The 18,073-nt window shown below is 43.8% G+C and overlaps 1 protein-coding gene across 2 annotated transcripts in view; it reads left to right on the top strand.

Annotated features, from left to right (window-relative positions):
• The window catches only part of FHIP2A (FHF complex subunit HOOK interacting protein 2A), a 49,447-nt gene that overhangs the window by 2,387 nt on the left and 28,987 nt on the right, over positions 1–18,073 (top strand). For both annotated transcript variants that reach the window (XM_090056829.1, XM_090056830.1), the window contains exons 2-3: positions 8,357–8,435; positions 15,077–15,246. In XM_090056829.1, coding sequence (XP_089912955.1) covers positions 8,357–8,435; positions 15,077–15,246 — 249 coding nt within the window. The remainder of the gene's footprint in view (positions 1–8,356; positions 8,436–15,076; positions 15,247–18,073) is intronic.

Here is an 18,073-nt window from a genome sequence, read left to right as displayed (position 1 = left end):
TTTGTCAGGACTAGAAGTTGCTTTTTTTACTACTTACTCCTATTTTTGCTGCTGCTGTGGCAGCCCCAGCTGAGATCGTTTTTAGATCTTGCCTCATCCGACAGAATTGGTAACTAACACTTACATCCTCAAAGCTATTTAGGTTGAAATTGGAGTGATTTCAGTGAGAATTTGGCACCTAAATACCATTTAAAGGCCCAATGGCAGGACCAGGGTCCTTCCTAATTGTGCAAATCTGTGAAGAAGAAAGGGCTAGAACTGGACCTGTCTGTCAGGGGACTGTGAATATTGTGTAAGCCAGAAAGGAATTTAGATTGACATTCTGCTTTTAGTTTCAGCTTGTAAGGCTGGCTATTAAAAATTACTTTTTTTTTCCTGTGAAATGTGCAGGCTCTTGGAAGACAAATGTGGTGGAATTAATTTTTTTTTTCCAGTCATTTCTCAGGGTAGAATTTTAAAGGCTTATCAGTGGTTGCACATCATTCCCAGGTAGGGTGGCCATCATAGAGGACAGTCCGGTTGTCCTCTGTCCTCTGCTGATACGAAACCAGATACCTTTATGAAAAATAGAAGACATAAAGGTATCCAGTTTTGTATCAACAGAGGACAGAGTAGCAGAAAACCAGAATGTCATCTATGATGGCCACCCTATTCCCAGGACAGTGAGGAATGGCATTGTCTGCTTTAAAACTTCTCATACCATTTGTCTGCTACTAGCAGATGAAAAAAATACCACCAGAGTGGTATTTCCACTTTTCCAGGTCTGAAATGGTGCTCCCTCTGTGGGTAGCCTGAATCTCCTCTCACATTAGAAAGGAGCGCAAAAAATTCTAGCTGGAAAACTTCTGGATTAACCCCTGCCACATTCTCCTGTGTTCTAACTACTAGGAACTACTAGGAATTTTCAGGATTTATTTTTGCAGTGTATCCAAATATTAACACATACCTTTCCCAAGCCCTCACCAAGCCAACAGAGTGAAAGAGCAGCATAAGCCATTAGCAGCAACAAGCAAGAAAACTAACCCATCCCATCAAATCTCACACAAAACTTAACTGCTGGCAAAACTTCCCTCTTCAGGAGCCCAAGCAAATTGCCCTGAAAGTCAAGAAATCGAGGACTGGTTCTGATCCAGGGGTTGGGGGAAGAAGATGCATTGGTTCCAGAGTCTCCCGTCTTTGGAAAGCCTGTGGAAACAGGATTTTTTGGAACATACTGGCGCACTAGTGCAGTAGCTTGTCTCTAGACATAAGCCATAGCTGGTGCTGGAATGCAGATTTTCTTCCTCCTCTCAGGAATGCTCATAGGTGTAATTGTACTTGCAGGGAGGGAGGGGGTGCTGACTTCCTGACCCTTCAGGTATGCAGTTTTATTCATCTTAATTAATGTTTCTGGCCTATAATTTAGGTACAGGAACAATTAACTTTGAGACACGTAGCACCGCAGTATGAGTTTCCACTCTGCCAGCTAAGAGCTGATCACCCTAATTATCTTAACTTTTATATATCAAGTAATCTAGCCACAGTGGCTGGCTCTATGACCCCTGACAAGGAATTCCAAAGGTTGATTGTGCAAACTAGCATTTGCTTTTAGTATGTCCCAAATGACTGACCTTTAATTTCATTGTGTGTCGCCTTTATGCTGGCAGTGCGATGAGATTAAAATGAGGGGCCATCATTTTTAAATTAAATCTTTCTTTCATTTTGGACACCTCTATCAAACGGCTTTTAGTTTTTCACCATTTTTTCCTAAATAATCTTGGGTTACAGTGACTCTCTCTCTTTATTTATGTGTTGAAGTGCTTTCTAATATAACCTTAAAAATTCCTTCTTTTACAGTCTCTTATTATGAGTTGTTTCTGCTTGCGCCTCGGGTGTCTTTTCAGCAGTTCCCAATTCCTGCACAAGATTGAGATGCTATCATCTGGATGACCACGCTCCGTTGTGTGATACATTATCCTGATGGAATGATCACGGGGGCTACAATAGCCTTGTACAATAAAGCCAGCTAAAAAGAGATGCATCCTTAAATTGGGTGCTGGGGAAGAGAAAAAGGTTCCTGTTGGCCTGTGTTATTTTTAGTGCTAAATTGATAGTGGGGCTGTTGTTATTTTAGTGCCAAATTCAGTGGGGCTGTTAGTGTTTGATGAGGTTGGTTGTAACGAACCAGTGAGAGGTTCTGTCTAGCAAGTTGCAGAGATGTTTCTATCCTGTCTTTTACTCAGATGTGCTCCCTAAATGTAGATATTTAGGGAATGCTGAATCTTTAGGATTGTCGAAAAGTAAATTACAATGCACGATAATTGGGGCTGCAAGGTGGATTTTCTCCCTCTTATCCTGTGAAACTTGTATCTGTTTCCTTGGAAGGAAATAGCATCTCTGTGGAGTGGTAGGTCTAAATTCCAAAGAGGACACGCTCTTAGTTTTCTTAGGATTCATTTGTTGAATGGCTAAGTCTCTCTTAATGGCAAATATTTGGAATATCTGTCCAAGACTAGGCAGTGCCTTACAGAGGCAGGCTGTGCTAGTGGGCATTGTGTTGGCTTCTGAACTGGAAGCAATACGGCCCCGTTCGTGCAGTGTTGTGTGTGGGCCGGTGAGCTCCGCTCCAGAGGTTAGCGAGCTTGCATGAGGTGTTTTGGCACTTGCAGTGTATAGACATACTCCTGGAGGCTTTTTTGAGACATTTACAAAGAAAACTGTGAACTTTGAACGCTTGGAACTGCTAGCCACTTCACTCCTAAGCAGGATTATTCGGTGTCACTGTAAAGGTGTTTGGCAGCAACACCAGGTTTTAGCTGCTGGTAGGGTCAGTGAATGCTTGTTAAATCACCTCACAAGGCTTGTCTCTCAACTGAATCTGATTATAAAGTACCTTCCTCATTTCTGGCACTGTTTTCCCTCTGTCCTTGCCATGCCTGGTTCCTTCTAGGCAAAACTGATCTTTAAAAGAAAAGCCTGGTCACTGGTTAAGAATTACTTCAACTTGTTTATGCTGCTCTCAGGTCTCCGACTGGAAGTGCTCAGAGTAAAATTTTGTCTTCTCCATCTTCCTTTGACACAATGGCCTCACCTGGTCTCTGCTGCAAATAAGACCTACACCTCCTGTTGCAATTCATTAGTGAAATGGGAAGTAAATACACATACATTCAACTTTACATTTGACACTAGTGGACCCTTGCAAACCAGTGGGTGACTTGGCCAGGTGAAGAAGGGGCAGGAAGCTCCAAGCACTAACTCCTTGTCAGGCCGGCTGAGGAAAGAGAATGTGCACTTCCCGGTCATCCCTCATTCACCCAACTTGCCTTTCTTGCTTCACCCTGGGTACACATACTATCAGCCTTTACCCATTGCTGTTTTAGTGCCCAAGGAGCACTAAAGGGATATCCTTACCCCCAGTGTCCATGGCACCCCGCAGGCATGTTACAGATGAGCTGAGACAGCTTTCCAGAAAATATGAATTAAAAATGTGCGAGCAAATATTTTTTAAATCTATGAAGAAACCGTAGGTGAATATTTTCTAATTCATTGGCGTCTTGTTGCTTTGCGTGGGTTTTTTCAAGTCTCAGTTCTGTAGTTTTTAAGAAACGTTTGGGCAGCTTCTAGCAGTTGCCAAAAAGATCAGTAATTCCCATTCGATCACTGTGCTATCTGGGATGTCTGAACGGACTACTGACTGAGACACAGTCACCCAGATACTGTACTGAAAGCTCAGATGACAAATGAGGACACTGGCTTGCTCAGGGAGCCTTGGCTGTTGGAGATGGTGACTAGATGGGCTAGTTAATCACTGCCCTCTGTAGTGGGCACTTCTGCTTTAACAGGTAGTTCAGTGTGTTCTGGTCATCTGATACACCTACATCCATGTCTTTCTGTTATAACTGGGACTTTTATTTTTTTTCTGCGGGAGGAAACCTTTCCTTCGTAATAAAGGATTCTGGCTCAGCATTGGTGGTAACATATGGAAATATAAGTATTAATAAAAATGAATAGCTTTAATTCGCATTCAGAGAGATTCCAAATATGACTTAAATGAACAAATGCAAAGAGCCCATTTTTCACTTCTAGCATCTGTTGTATCTCCTTGAAATTTGAGTAAGGGCAACAGCTTGTTAGTGGCCTTTAAAACCAGGCCAGAAACTTGGCAACAAGTGTGTTTCAGCAAAGAGACTGATGGACATTGTGGCAATAGTAACATCCAGTTAGTAGTAGCAGACAGCAAGTGTTTAATGGAGAATGACCTTGCCTTTTGCTCTGATATGGGATGCCACTCAATCAGTTAATGTTCTTGGGGTCCTTGCACTTATGTTAGCTTTGTCCCTGCTGTATAAACAGATATGGGGAATGGTAGGCCTGGTTTACATGCAGATTTAGTACCAGTATAATCATTTCATTCAAGGGGGTGATGTTTTTTAATGAAATACTTATACAGATGGGACCCCTAGTACAGATGTGGTTACACTAGTCAAGATTATTCCCCTTCCCAGAATGGAGTAGCTATACTGGTATACAATATCTTTATGTTGAGGTAATTGTGTGACAGGGGTTGGTGCTGCTTTAACTATACTAGGCTATTTAACTATTTAACTATACTAGACCTGTGGCTACCAGTTTGGCACCATTTCCCAGCACCAAATCTTCTCTAAACAAACAGGAGAAAAAATCTGAAACCTTCACAAGAGAAATACTTGCCTTCAGATTGCTGTCTGAATCAAAAAGGCCATGGTCCAGTAAACCAGTTCTCTCCTTGTCTCCCTGCCACCTATTCCTTTTCCCCCCTTCTCATTCTCTCTCTCTCAAGATCAAATCATTTGCGAAACCAAAGCAAACCTCTTAAATAAGAGAAGATCCAGAGGATGTCTGAGCACTGTGGACACGTTCACAGGGGTTTGAAGGCTCAGTCAGGCAAAACTCAAGGAGAATTTTAACTGAGTAAGAAGATCAGGATGTGATCTAAAGTTACCTTTTCACCTCTACAGAGCAGTCCCTTGAGGCAATGTGTTGCAGAGGGCCAGTGCTGCTACTGCTCCTGCTCTCTCCATGGATAAATTATTATCCATGTTGGAAATTGCAGTCCTCAGTCCAGCACCCTTCAGAAACACTGAATTCACCCAGAAACAGAGGAGGCTAGAGTAGAGGCAGAGAGGAGAATCGCATCCATCAAGGATACATTTTTAATGTCATCTGTCTGGAGTTACTTTTGAAAATCATGTGGTCTGAAAAGCCAAGGGCAGAAGCTTTTTATTCCCAAGAAATGCTTTCTGCAGTGATTTCTAAAGCACAACTAAGCTTTGAATATATTTTATTATAGAAATGTGTAAATTGATAACAGTGACTCCAGCCATCCCTCCTGGTTCAGTAGAGTAAACAAAACCTTATATTTACAGAAGTGTCCTCTCCCTGCAATTACACCTGTGTGCTTCAGTAATGAAAGGAGCTGTGTAGCAAAATAAATATCCTTTTTTTTGTTCACAATGTAAGGTTCCCTGATGCCTTATATTTCATGATAGTGGGTGCCCTGCCACGTTGTTCTTGCTGCCCTAGGCAGGGCAAAAAAAACACGGAAAAGTAATTGTGCGCAGCAGTGGCTGGGAATGGGTAACGAATGTAAATTTGATTGCTTAGTTGACATTTGTGAGGGGATGTTTTAATAGCACTTGGGCAGTAGTTAGTTATCATGTGCTGCTGTTTTTTCTTGTCTTGCATTTCAGTGCCCTAGTGCAAAAGGTCAGCAACATTATGAACTCCACTTCCATTTTGGCGTACAATACACTGTTAGTATATTGAGTTTGACATTTTTATCAATAATTAATGCAAACCTCACTGACTAGAGAAAAATGGGGTTTCTCTTTCGCAGCCGAAGCATATAAGGTGCTGTTACACAAAGGTCTGAGGCCCCACAGTTCCTGTTGACTCTTCTGAAGGTTGAAGACACACAGCATCTTGTGGAAGCCGGCCTTACTGGGCCAGACTGGAAAACCAGGGAGGGAGTAGCCAACCTGCAGCACTTCATTGTATGGCACTACACTCGTAAGAACAGAGGCTCCTGCCACACCTACATGAAGTGTGATGAATCAGTTAATCATGTCTTAAGTTGTAACCCAGCCACACATTAGAGCAATTAATGGTGTTATAAAGCAAGGAATAAGCCACAAAGTTATGCCACAAAAAATGTGGAATATGTAGCTGGTTTCTATGATGCTGTTAATTGGATATGTTCACCCCCATGGCTGGGAGCCTAACTCAGTTGGCAGGGCTCCCAGCCACGAGAGTTTGCTACTTGAGTTAAGGATCCTGAGGAAGGGAAAGGAGAGGAGCAGAGACTCTGGACTTCAGAAAAGATTATTTCGACTCAGGGAACGGAGAGGCAGAATCCCCTGGGAGGCCAGTCTTAGGGGGAAGGGAGTCTGGGAGAGTTGGCTGTACTTTGAAGAAACCTTACTGAGGGCAGAAAAGTGAACCATCCCAGTGCGCAGGGAGACTAGCAGGCAGAAGACCAGTGTTGCTTAGCAGGGAAGTCTTCAGTGTGATAAAACACATAAAGGAAGCATATGAGAAGTGGTAACGTGGGCAAACAACTAAGGAGGAATGTAAGTGTATTGCTCAGGTATACAGGGATGAAAGCAGGAAGGCCAAAGCACAATTGGAGTTGCAGCTAGCAAGGCTGTAAAAGGTAACAAGAAGAGTTTCTACAGGTATGTCAGCAGGGGGTTGAACTAGATGACTTCCTGAGGTCCCTTCCAGCACTAACTTTCTGTATTTCTATAATTCTGTACTTGCCAGTGCAGGAGGAGCCCAGTATCGTGGTCCTGGGCTCTCCTGCGCCAGCAATAAAGTATGATGGGATCTGATGCACAATTATGCTTCCTAATCATGCACAGCAGGCAGGAAGCATGATTATGTGGATCGTGCATCAGATCCCATCACACCCTGCGTGTGTGGAAGGGGCCCTTAGGACCCCTTTTAGAAACATGGCAGAGGCAGCCGGTGTATGTGAGGTGCAGCAGATCAGGGAGGGGGAAAAGCAGTACAGTGGCAGGTAGGGCAAGGAGCAGAAAGCAGAGCAACAGATCAGCAGGGAGCATGGGGAAGGGGGCAGAAGAACAGTAGATCAGGAAGGTGATCAGAGTGGCTCTTGGGGAGGGTGTGGAGCTAATTTCTGGCACCCCTGCCAAAAAGTTGGCCCCCACCAGCCTAGCAGGGTTTGCACCTCGAGTCTGAAATATGTAGACACTAAAAACACACAAACTCTTAACACAGGCCTTTCAAACACAGACACTTGATTCAGCCTTTCACAGGTCTAACAAATATAACTAGATATATTTGGGAATCATTTTAAAAAGGTCCTCTCCTTTCTTGCTGTTGTGCTGCATTCTACTGAGTGATTGTGCAGCCTGCCCTAGAAGAATTTGGATGTCTTTGTCAGCAATGTGCTGGGTGAATTATTCTGGTATTCTTTCCTTAGAAAGATGTATAGGAAGTAGAGCCCAATAACAGTATGTGGAAGTCGTGAAATTTTTGTTGAGGGATGTTCTATTCCAGTTGTGAGTGGTTCTACATCTTTTCTATTATGATATGTGGTTTGTGAACCCTAAATGTTATATAGCATTTACACATGATGCACAGACAGCCTAACAGCCATGTAGCCCTTGATCCCCTTGTTTCCAGTTGCCACCGCAAGTGGCCAGACTCTTCATTGCAAAGCCAAGAAGCTTATAAAAGTATCTGGAAATTCAGAGAAGGAGCTAATGTATCAACTTTTATGAGGGGGTGTTGCTCTGCACTGATGTATAAAACTAGGACCTGCTTTAGGAACCATGGGTCCCAACAGTTAGCAGGGAAGACTATCTGGGCAAGAACTGAGTGAAGTAGTGCTGCAGTTTGTGCTTTGTGTGGAAGAGAACTAAAGGGAAAGGGTGAAAGGAGTTTAGCTTGTTTTCTTTTTTCCTTGCCTCTTCCCCCTCACAGATTTACTGGCCGGATGCTGCTCTTCAGACTGCAAGCTCCATATCGGCCATCGGTTCAGCGCTGGCCAATATGGCTGGTTAATAATCTGCCATTGGTATTGGCCAAAAAAGTCTTTATCGGCGCACCCCTAAAAGAAATGAAAAGTACTCTCCTACATATGCAATTGCTTTAATTGCTGGTTTAATTGTGTGGTTACAAGTGGGTATAGAAGTATCTGCAGGACATTGTGTCTGTAAGATGTGGTTTTCTCTGAATAATTTTAAATGCATAACAATATGGGAAAAGATTGTATTCTGTAGCACTAGTCTCCTAGAGCTATTACTCCAGTTCACTCATACAGGAAGTGTATTTTTATCATTTCTAACCAGTTGTTTTTTTTCTATTTCTCTAGCTTGCGCCTTCTCTTCCATTACAAGAAGATTTTGTTTACCACTGGAAAGCAATTACCCATTACTACATAGAAACTACAGGTAAAAGAATCCATTTTTGCATCTTTACTATGGCAGGAGGGTAATTAGAATACTGAAAAGTGAAGATCTAAAAACCTTTCTGTATTTCCCAATTAAGTGAGTTTTTCTTACTCTTGTCAAAATAACAGTAAATAATTTTTTTTCAAATGTCCTTTACCTGTCATTTCATCAGCTAGCCCTCGATACGAGGATGATGTCTACCAGGGGGGTATTACTGGTGAGTTTTAAGGTGGCTGAAGAGTCCAACCATGCTCTGCAAGTTTGTTCGCAGACATGACAAGGAGCAGGGAAGTGTTGGGGGGAGTGGGAGGTGGGGCACAACTGTTGGCCAGGATGTTGTGTGCTTTTCTTCCCCCTCTGCCGTTTATTGGCTTTCTGAGCAAGACGATTCTCTTCAAAGGGGGCTGTGGCTTGATGTATGGTGCAGTGCCATTAAGACCTGTTACCAGCCAGCACTTCCCAATGTGTAGGGTTGATACCACCTTTCTTAAGATATGCTTTTAGGGTGTCCTTGTAGTGCTTTCTGTGTCCTTTGTGGGTTCTCTTACCATGTGTAAGTTGAGAGAAAAGGACTTGCTTCAGGAGACAAGTGTCAGCCACCTGCATGCAGCGCCCAGCCCAGTGGAGTTGATGTTTCATGATCTTTGCCTCAATGCTGGTTACATTAGCTGCAAAAAGGATGCTGGCATTGGTGCAGTGATCTTCCTATGTAAGACAGGATCTTTCTAAGGCACCGCCGATGGAACCATTCCAGGTCCTTAAGATAGCTTTGATATGTCAGCCACATCTCACACACGTAGAGGAGCACGGGGATAACCATTACATTGTACACCAGGATCTTAGCTTCCATCTATTGATTACAGTCAGCAAAGACACAGCAGTGGTCTAAAGCCACAGTGGATTTCTGGAAGGACATCTTCAGCAAGGGGGAGGAGGTGATTCAGAAGGATGCAAGTAAGAATCTTCCTGGCAGAGGAGACGATGGCAGTGCTTCTGTAATTCCTGCGCACTGACTTGTTCCATTTCTTGAAGATGGCTACAAAGTTGGTGTTGTTTAAGTCAGATGGAACTTCCATGTTAATTCATATTTTGATGAGAAGTTGGTGAAATATTTGCACTAGTGCTGTTCCATCAGCTTTGAAGTCCTCTTCAGGGGTGCTGTGTGGGCCTGGCACCTTATTGTTCTTGGTCTGAGTGGTGGCAATCCAGATATCTTTGAAGGGTGGAGGATCAGCAAGAGGTTCTGTTACTGAGTGTTGAGGGATGGCTTCCATCATGGCAGCTGAGACCTCAGATTCATGGTTGAGTAGAGTCTTGAAGTACTCCTTCCAGTGTTGCTTGATGGATAACATGGTCCGTGAGAAGAGTGGAAGCTGTCCTGAGATCGCAAGGGAGTTGGGCCATTGACATATCGCCCGTGGATGGCTTTTATTGCTTGAAAGAAGCTTCTCATGTCATATTGATCACTAAAACTTGGAATTTTTCTGGCCTTCACTTGACATCTCTGGTTTGTGATGTCCCATAGTCTCCTCTGAACTGCAGTTTTGAGCCAGTGGTAAGTCTCTCATTTTTGCTGGTTGAAGGGTTCATTTTGCCAACTACAGAATGTGAGTCACTTTTGATGGGTAAGTGCTAGGATTTTCTCATTGTTCTTGTGAAATCAGTGTTGATGATGGTAAGTGCAGTATCCAATTGATTCAGCATATGCCTTTTGAATAATGTTTTTAAGCTCCTGCCATTATGCCTAGATGTCCATGTCATCAGGTAGGTCAGAGAGCCTCTCTGTAAGGTGTTGCTGAAGAGCCTCGCATCTAACTTGGTCTTGGAGTATCTTGATGTTAAATCTCTTCCACATTCCTTTTGGTTGGTTTATGTTGTTGTGGTGTATGCTGCATGTCCATGATTGATCTTTCTAAACAGTGGTCCTTCCAGCAGTCATCTGCGCCTGTCAGGACTCAGGTGATATGGACATCAGTATGAGCACAGGTTCTGACAATATAGTCAAGAAGGTGCCAGTGGTTGGAGCGTGGATGTTTATTATATTTGTCACACTGTCTTAAGTTGGTATTCGTGATGAGCAAGTCATGCTCTGAACATTTGCTGAGGAGGAGGAGTGACTTTCCCCACTCCCTCTTTCCCAATGATGCCACTCCAGAGTTTGGAGTGTTACCCAACTCTTGCGTTGAAGTCACCCATGAGGATGAGCTTGTCTTCTTTGGCAGTGGCATTCAGGACTGTTTCAAGAGTGCAGTAGAACTGTTCCATGTTGACCTCTTCATTGTCAAGTGCGGGGGTGTATGCACTGATGATTGTAGCATATTGGTTGTTACTGAGCTTGAGGCAGAGAGCCATAAGACGTATGTTAATGCCTATAGGGAGTTCTGAAAGCTGGCTGACAATCTTGTTCTGGATGGCAAAGCCAACCCCATGAATGCCTCTCTTCAGATGACTTTCTAAAAAAAGGTGTAGCCACCTCCTTTCAACTGGCCTTTATCTGCCCAGTGGGTCTTGCTTAGGGCAGCAGTATCGATGTCATGTCTTGTAAGATCTCTAGCTTGTGGTTCTTCTTTCAGGACACTCGCTATTCAGGAGGTCCATGAGAGTGCAGACATTACATCTGGTGAACTTCAGTACTTTATTTTGCTGGTTTGGCTGCAAGGAGAATGATCCCACTGGAAGTGGCAATCCAGCCAGGGGGGTTTGAGACGGTCTATATTTAGGGCACCTTTTCTAGTCCCTTCCCCATTCAGGATGAGCAGAGGGGATCCTAAAGAGGACTGCTTAGTCGCGGCCGCAGCTGGCCAATTGTACTTCTGTCTCAGTAAGTGCAAAATGACCATCACATGACTGCAAATGTGCAGATTTGTGACTAGGGAGTCTCAGAAATCACTGTTCGTGCCCCCACCATGACTCATCCATCACCATAAGACTTGGTTTGTGGGAGATGTTAACATCCTTGGCAGAGGCCTGCACATGACATCTTTTAAAGTGAGGAGGCTGGTGCGCAAGCGACATCTACACAAGTTTGATAGGAGGGAACCCAGTGGCAAAGACATCCAAGACAACTGGAGACCTCTATCCTGCTGCAGCCCTCATCTGCCTTCACATCCACAGAGAAGCAGCAGGTCCTCAAGTACGCCTCTTCCGCTGTTGGGGTCTTTAGGAGTTTGGACCATGCTTAGTCTGGGACCTCACTTCAGATCTGTTCACCAGGGGACACCCTACCAGGAGTACAAGACTCCAGACAACTTAACTCTGAGGGTCATTGGAATACACAAGCCTCTCCACCATGACAAGGTTATGGTCCAAGGACAGGTCTTTACCTGTAATCCACTGTTGGCAAATCACTTTGGTAGACAAAGGCCATGAGCAGGAGAAATTTCCACTACTAGAAAAGTTTCCAGGAAAGGGAGCAGTATAGGCATTCAGCCTGCAACGATCCCCACCCCCTGCTTCTCACGGGATGGGATGTTCGCAGCCTGGGGAAGGCTTAGGGGGTGCTGGCTACTCCATTCCTCCCAGTCCCAAGGGGGAGTAGAGTGGCAGGGGAAAAGCTCCCCCCACTTCTCCAGACTGAGGACTCCTGGGAGTCTTTCTCTACCACCCCACTCTCTACCCATAAGCTGGTCCAGGAAGGGGCTGGAGCAGTGGGGTGGAACTCCCAGCCTTTTCCTCAGACCAGTTCTTGGTTTGGGGAAACATGGAGAGCATTGCCCATTACCCTGGGCAGCGCAATTTAAAGCCCACGAGGCCAGGACCTGGGGAAAGGAGAACCCATTTCCTACCCACACTGGCATTTAAATCACTGCCCAGGTGCAACGTGAAGCCAGAGGTGTGAGGAAGCAGGCTTGGCGAGAGCCTGGTTCCCAGCCTTGCCATTGCCATTCCCACTACCCAGCTGCAGTGCCTGGTTTGAGAGAGGCAGGGAGTAGCAGTGGACTGGTCTGGGAGGGGAGGGAGGCAGTAGGGCAAAGCCCCCAAAGGAGGCAGTCTCCATGCTGGAAAGAGGAAGGGAGCATTGCCCCATTGCTTCCTGACCAGACCAGACCAGACCGGGAGCGGAGTGTACAAGCATTCATTCTTGTGGAGAGTTTTCTTGTAAAGGAAATCTTCCAACTTGACACCCAGATCTTCTGGGGCCATGTTTCTTCCAGGAGGGATTGAATGAGTACTTGTTTCTACCAGGGTAATGGCAATCCTCCTACTTGAAAATTCAGTGCCTTTTCATGGCCAAAGAGTGAATAACAACAAAAAATAGGCAGTATACTGAGAAAACTACATTTTTATATCAGACCTAATTTCTGGTCTCACCTGTTCAGTACAGTCATAACACACATCTGAAAAAATGTAATCTTCCCTGATAAAAATCCTTCTGGTACCTGGTATATTTTCTTTTCTTTCTCAGGTTTTGCCAAATACCTTAACAGCCTAAGTCAGTCCATGCACTGTTCAGTATTTGGCACCTTTCTGTTTTGGTAGGGTTTTTTTTTTTCATTTCAACATAATTTCTCTCTAGTAATGGGATTTTTAAATTGCAGCTCTGGTTGCTTCCTGACCAGACTGAACCATATTTTGTAAAAGATGTAGATGCTCCACTGTGCTCTTTTCATTTTAATTTAAAAGCTGGATATTCAGGTGAATTATGGCTCTGTTAATCACATTTCCAGTAGTCCCATGATTTCTTAGAACAAATACATAAATAATTACCATTCTAATCACTGATTCCAGTCTAATGTTCTGAAAGACAAATATTACCCTCCCTTATTCACTGTATTACATCTGCATATTTATTGGAGTGGCTAATGAATCTCATATTCTCATCTTCAAAGCCTTCAGGACTTTTGTTTTCTTGTTTAAATCAATATTTACCTCCTAAGGGCTGAAAACCTGACCCTTTTGTTCAGATTGCCAGGTTTAGTCATACTTTGTGGGGCCTCCTAGAGTGAAGACAAGATGATACATGGGTATTGAAGTATGCTAAAGACTTATTTGCAAAAATCTTTCTTTTCTCCCTGTTACCTCTCCTTTACCACCAGCTTACCCCAAAAAAGAAAAACTTCCTGAAGCAGCAGTTCTCAACCTTTTTTGTACCAGAACCCATTTGTAAACATAGATTGCCAGTCCTGACTCAGTGCCCCTCACTCCTGACCCACTGCACCTTGCCCCTAAGCCCCAGCCCCACAGTATGGGACAGAGGGGTGTGGGCATGGGGGTGGGGCATAAGCAGCCCCTTGCAGGCTGGAACTCTTTCAGCCTGCAAAGAAAAAGCCAGTTTCCCACACTTTTCTCCTTTAAAAGAGAATTCATTTGTAAAGTTTGTTCAATCCATATTTAAAGTTGGTCTATGACCCTTTCATATATTCTTGCAACCCATTTTTGGGTCGTGACTTACAGGTTAAGAAATGCTGTCCTAAAGGATCTTCAGAGTTATGGGGTTAGGCATATATTGCCTTTGACCCTAATAGGAATTTTACCATGACTCTAGTGGAAACAGCATTAGGTCCCAGAAGATCCAGTTTCACCAAATTAGTGTAAGATAACTGATGCCTATGTGAAAAGTTTTGAAACTGCTCTGATGTGGCTGTTGTCTACTGTGACCTTGTTTCTCTCTGTATTCAAGGAAGTTATATTTAGGTTGTTGCATAAGAACAAATGACTAATTTGACTGTTATTTGTCCAATCAGAATCTGGCTCAGGAAGTGTTGTTTCTAGATTCCTAGAGATAAGATTGTGCTGAACAGTACCTTGGGTTAATGCCATCTCCCAGTTATGTTGGTGTAAATTAAGAGTAACTCCATGGATTTCCATGTAATTGATTGGAAACTTGCCCTTTTCCATTACAGAGTTGATGGGTAAAATTTAAATAAAACACTACAGTGTTTTAATAAAGAGAAGATAAGAACCCTGCCCAAGACCCTCATTAAAATGACCTGTATTTACATTATTTGTGCAATAAAAATATAAATAGCTTCTCTATCTCCCTTGTGACGGTTGAAGCTAATCTTCACTGATGTCCACAGATTCCAAGCTATTGTGTGAAGGGACAGCACAGCAGGGAGCTGCAGTAGATGAGCTAGATAAAAGGTGTGATCTATGCTGTTAAAACTGAGGCTGAATGGTAAAAGTGAGGTAGATGCTATTCTGGGACCTAGAAGAGCAGGGTTCAATTCCTGTCTTTTATTACTGTCCACAAACTCCAGTCTCTTTCTCCCCGTCTCTTTGATCATGTGAATAATGTCTCAAAATGTGCATTTCACATTAAGATTAAACCAATACATAATGTGTACAGCTGTCCACATTTTCAGAACCAACGGGGAGACCAGTTTAAGGGTCCACTTCCAAGGGTCCAATTTTTCAGGTGGTAGGTTGGTAACACTTCTGGAAAACTGAGAGCCTTTAAGGTCTTTCAGGTTGAGCACCAGGATCTCTAGTCCATACTGAAAATTTAGGCTGAATGTGTTGGTACATAGGAAGAAACTAGGTAATAAATGAATACATGCTCTAACAAATTTTCTCCTAATATTCTTTAAGATAATTTTGAATAACACAGTGGTCATTTCTTAAGCAGGATTTTATAACAGAACTTGAAGGAAAGTAAACATTCTCTTTTTGTCATTTTTTTCTCTGTTTGTTTTATTTAGATGACAAAGCTCCTGTTACTGATACCAACATTCCTTCTCATCTGGAGCAGATGTTGGATATCCTAGTTCAAGAAGAAAATGAGAGGGAATCGGGAGAGACAGGGCCTTGTATGGAGTATTTGCTACATCACAAGATCTTAGAGACATTGTATACTCTAGGCAAAGCGGATGTAAGTTCTCCTCTAACAATGAAACTTCACATTTGTAGGAAGTGATGCTTCAAGGCACTTAACATGTTTGTCGTTCATGAATTTAGTAAGTGTTGAGGATGCTCAGCTTCTGGCAAGATGGGACTTTGAGGCACTATGAAATCCTTGCACTTTGGTCTTTAGATAGTCTAAAAGAACAGAGAGAAATTTGAGCTAGGTGTTTGGGGTTCTCAAGTCTTCTTGTTTTCTCAACTCCAGTGGTACAAAAGGGATGTTAAGTTGCTTAGGGGCTCAGAGTTTCCCAGGCTGCATTCTCCCTGCTCCTGTGTTAGGTATAGAGCTAAAATGCAAGTTGCTCTAGCTTGGAATTTTGACATGAGAGAATCTGGTCCCGAATCTACTATAATACATGTCAGGCTGGTTTAACATCCCCAGCAATTGGGAGTGGGAAGATACAAAGTCACTTTTGCTGTATGCTCAACTGGCAGGTGTCTAGAACTATGCTGTGTTGCGCATGGCCATACAGCTCAATATATTTGACACTGCCTTTTCAGCTTCCCATAATTTAGGTTTGCAAGAGGCCAATTATTTTTAAGCGTAAAGAACTGATGGTTCCAGATTTGTAGTTAGATGAAGATTGCATTAATTAACACTTTTTACGTGTAGGAAGAACCTTGCGTCAACAATAATTAAATTTGTCAGTAGTGAACTTTTATATATCTGGAGCACTAGTATGAATCCAGCCCAGGTCAGTAACAATAAGCTTTTTGTGGTTCCTTTGTGACTTAACATGAAATAGGTTTAGTAGTCTCCGTGTACTTCCCAGTACCAGCTGTCCACAAAAACCACTACCCCTCTGTTGACATTCTCCTTGATTGTCTTGTCAGCGGAAAAGCCAAGAAGTGAACAGATGATGAAATTAACTAGTAGTGTTATGCTCATGTCACAGTGCAAGTGCATTAGTTAGGCACCGCTGCAGTCCCGTGGCCTGTTCTGGGCAAATGGAGAGCTGTGCTTGTCAGTCTTGCACCTTACACAAATTCACACATATTCTTTGCTTTGTCTGCTTAAGTTTTATGTACATTTAGAGTATGTACTAGCTGTCCGATCCCAGAATACTGCAGTGTCTTCCTTCTGAAATCACTTTTACCCGTATCTCTATTACTGGACTGTCCTGCGTCTTGGCTAATGAAGTGCCATAATGGATGCCTTAATGGGCAGATTCATTAGCTCAGACATATGGTTGGGACAGCAGAGCAACACAATCTGTGAGAAAAATGTAATGCAGTTGAGATGTGCAAACTTCATAGCTGGCAAGATGCTTCTAAGAGTTGAGGGAAGTCATGACACTTAAAAGAGTAGGCCTGCACAAATGGTTCCTATACAGCATTTCATTTAGACTTCATCGCTCATGAATTGCATGTAGGATGTCACAGGTGACTCCAATTAAAGAATAATTCACTTCGTGATAAAGATTTAGGTCATTGGCCAGCAAACTTTTATAGGCTACAGGATAGAATGATGCAGTCTGGGTCAGAGGTGGAAGTGTGGGTGCCAAGCCCCAGCCATGGGTGGCATTTTCCTTGCAGCGGCATGGGAAGAGTGACTGCTGCCAAAGCCCCCACTGCTGAATACTGCTGAAGTCCTGCACTTGCAGGCTGGATCAAATGGCTCCATGGCCATAGGTTACTAACCTCTGATTTAGCCTTATTCTTTTGTTCCACCATTAGGGTGCATCTCCACCAGGGGCCTTTTGACTAATTGTTTACCAGCCAACTCAGATTAGTGGATATGTTAGTCTGGGCACTATGAATGTTTGCTTTGGTCAGCAGTGTCAAAGCACCTGGGTGAGAGCAACAGTGCTGGAAACCTAGCAGCACCATGGGAAGAAGCCCAGCACAGCAGCTTTACTGCAGCCACTGCCACGCATCTAGGATGCTGGGCCTCTTCCCGCCGTGTCCTAAAACAAGCGTTGCGTGTGCTGGATCCAGCACTGGGGGGAGGACAGTCCATGAGCATGATTCATTTAGTGGGGCAGGCCCCCATATCATTCATCCAGCCTCTGAACCAGTCTTGTACCCCCACAGGGCCAGATGTGTTTGACACCTTTGCCCTAGGGCAAATTACAAACATTTATTGAGATTACTGTACAAATTAATTAGTTTCCAGTCATGTGAACAGAGCTTAAAACTAACCTTACAGTTTAGGTAGACCCTTAGATGAGCTTCATATAAGTAGGGGTCGTGTAACCGGGAACTGTAACCCTGTTACATGGAAAATAGGGCCAAGAAATAAAAATCAGCAAAGCCCCTTTACAGCCAGAACTTTTGTAGCCTGAAGGGGGGTGGTATCACCAGCAGCAGAAGCAAACCCAGCCAGAGCAGCCAGAGTGATAGAGGTCCAGCTTTTTGCTGCAGGTGAGAACAGAAACCTCCTGAGGTGAGATGACTGACACTGGGCTCTGGACTCACACTTGCAGAGCCCAGTTTATAAACAGCTGGCTACCAAACACAGTAGCAAAAGGGGAGGGGAGATTAGCAATACCCGGGGGCGGAGAACAGGAAGCCTGGCCAGCTGGGACTGACTGGGAAATAAACCAGTCCAGAGCAGAGGATGGAGTGGGACATATGGGAGGAGACAGCGCAGGGAGAAGAAAGCAAAGCAGGTTGGGTAGGGGAAAGGGATGGGGGTGGGCACTTGGGGAGGGCGCAGAGCTAATTTATGGCATACGTGCCAAAAAGGTTGACTTCCATGGTGGCATCAGCCTAAATTTCCCTAAAACCCATTCCCCATGTTCTGTTATGTAACTGAAAGCGATTGATGTAAGCCCTAGGATATCACGCTGCCA

Source organism: Crocodylus siamensis, chromosome 7 (assembly GCF_052110815.1).
Source record: "Crocodylus siamensis isolate JL-2025a chromosome 7, ASM5211081v1, whole genome shotgun sequence".
NCBI classification, from domain to species: domain Eukaryota; kingdom Metazoa; phylum Chordata; order Crocodylia; family Crocodylidae; genus Crocodylus; species Crocodylus siamensis.
Note: the sequence above shows the minus strand (reverse complement) of the source record. Positions and strands in the feature narration are given on the sequence as shown.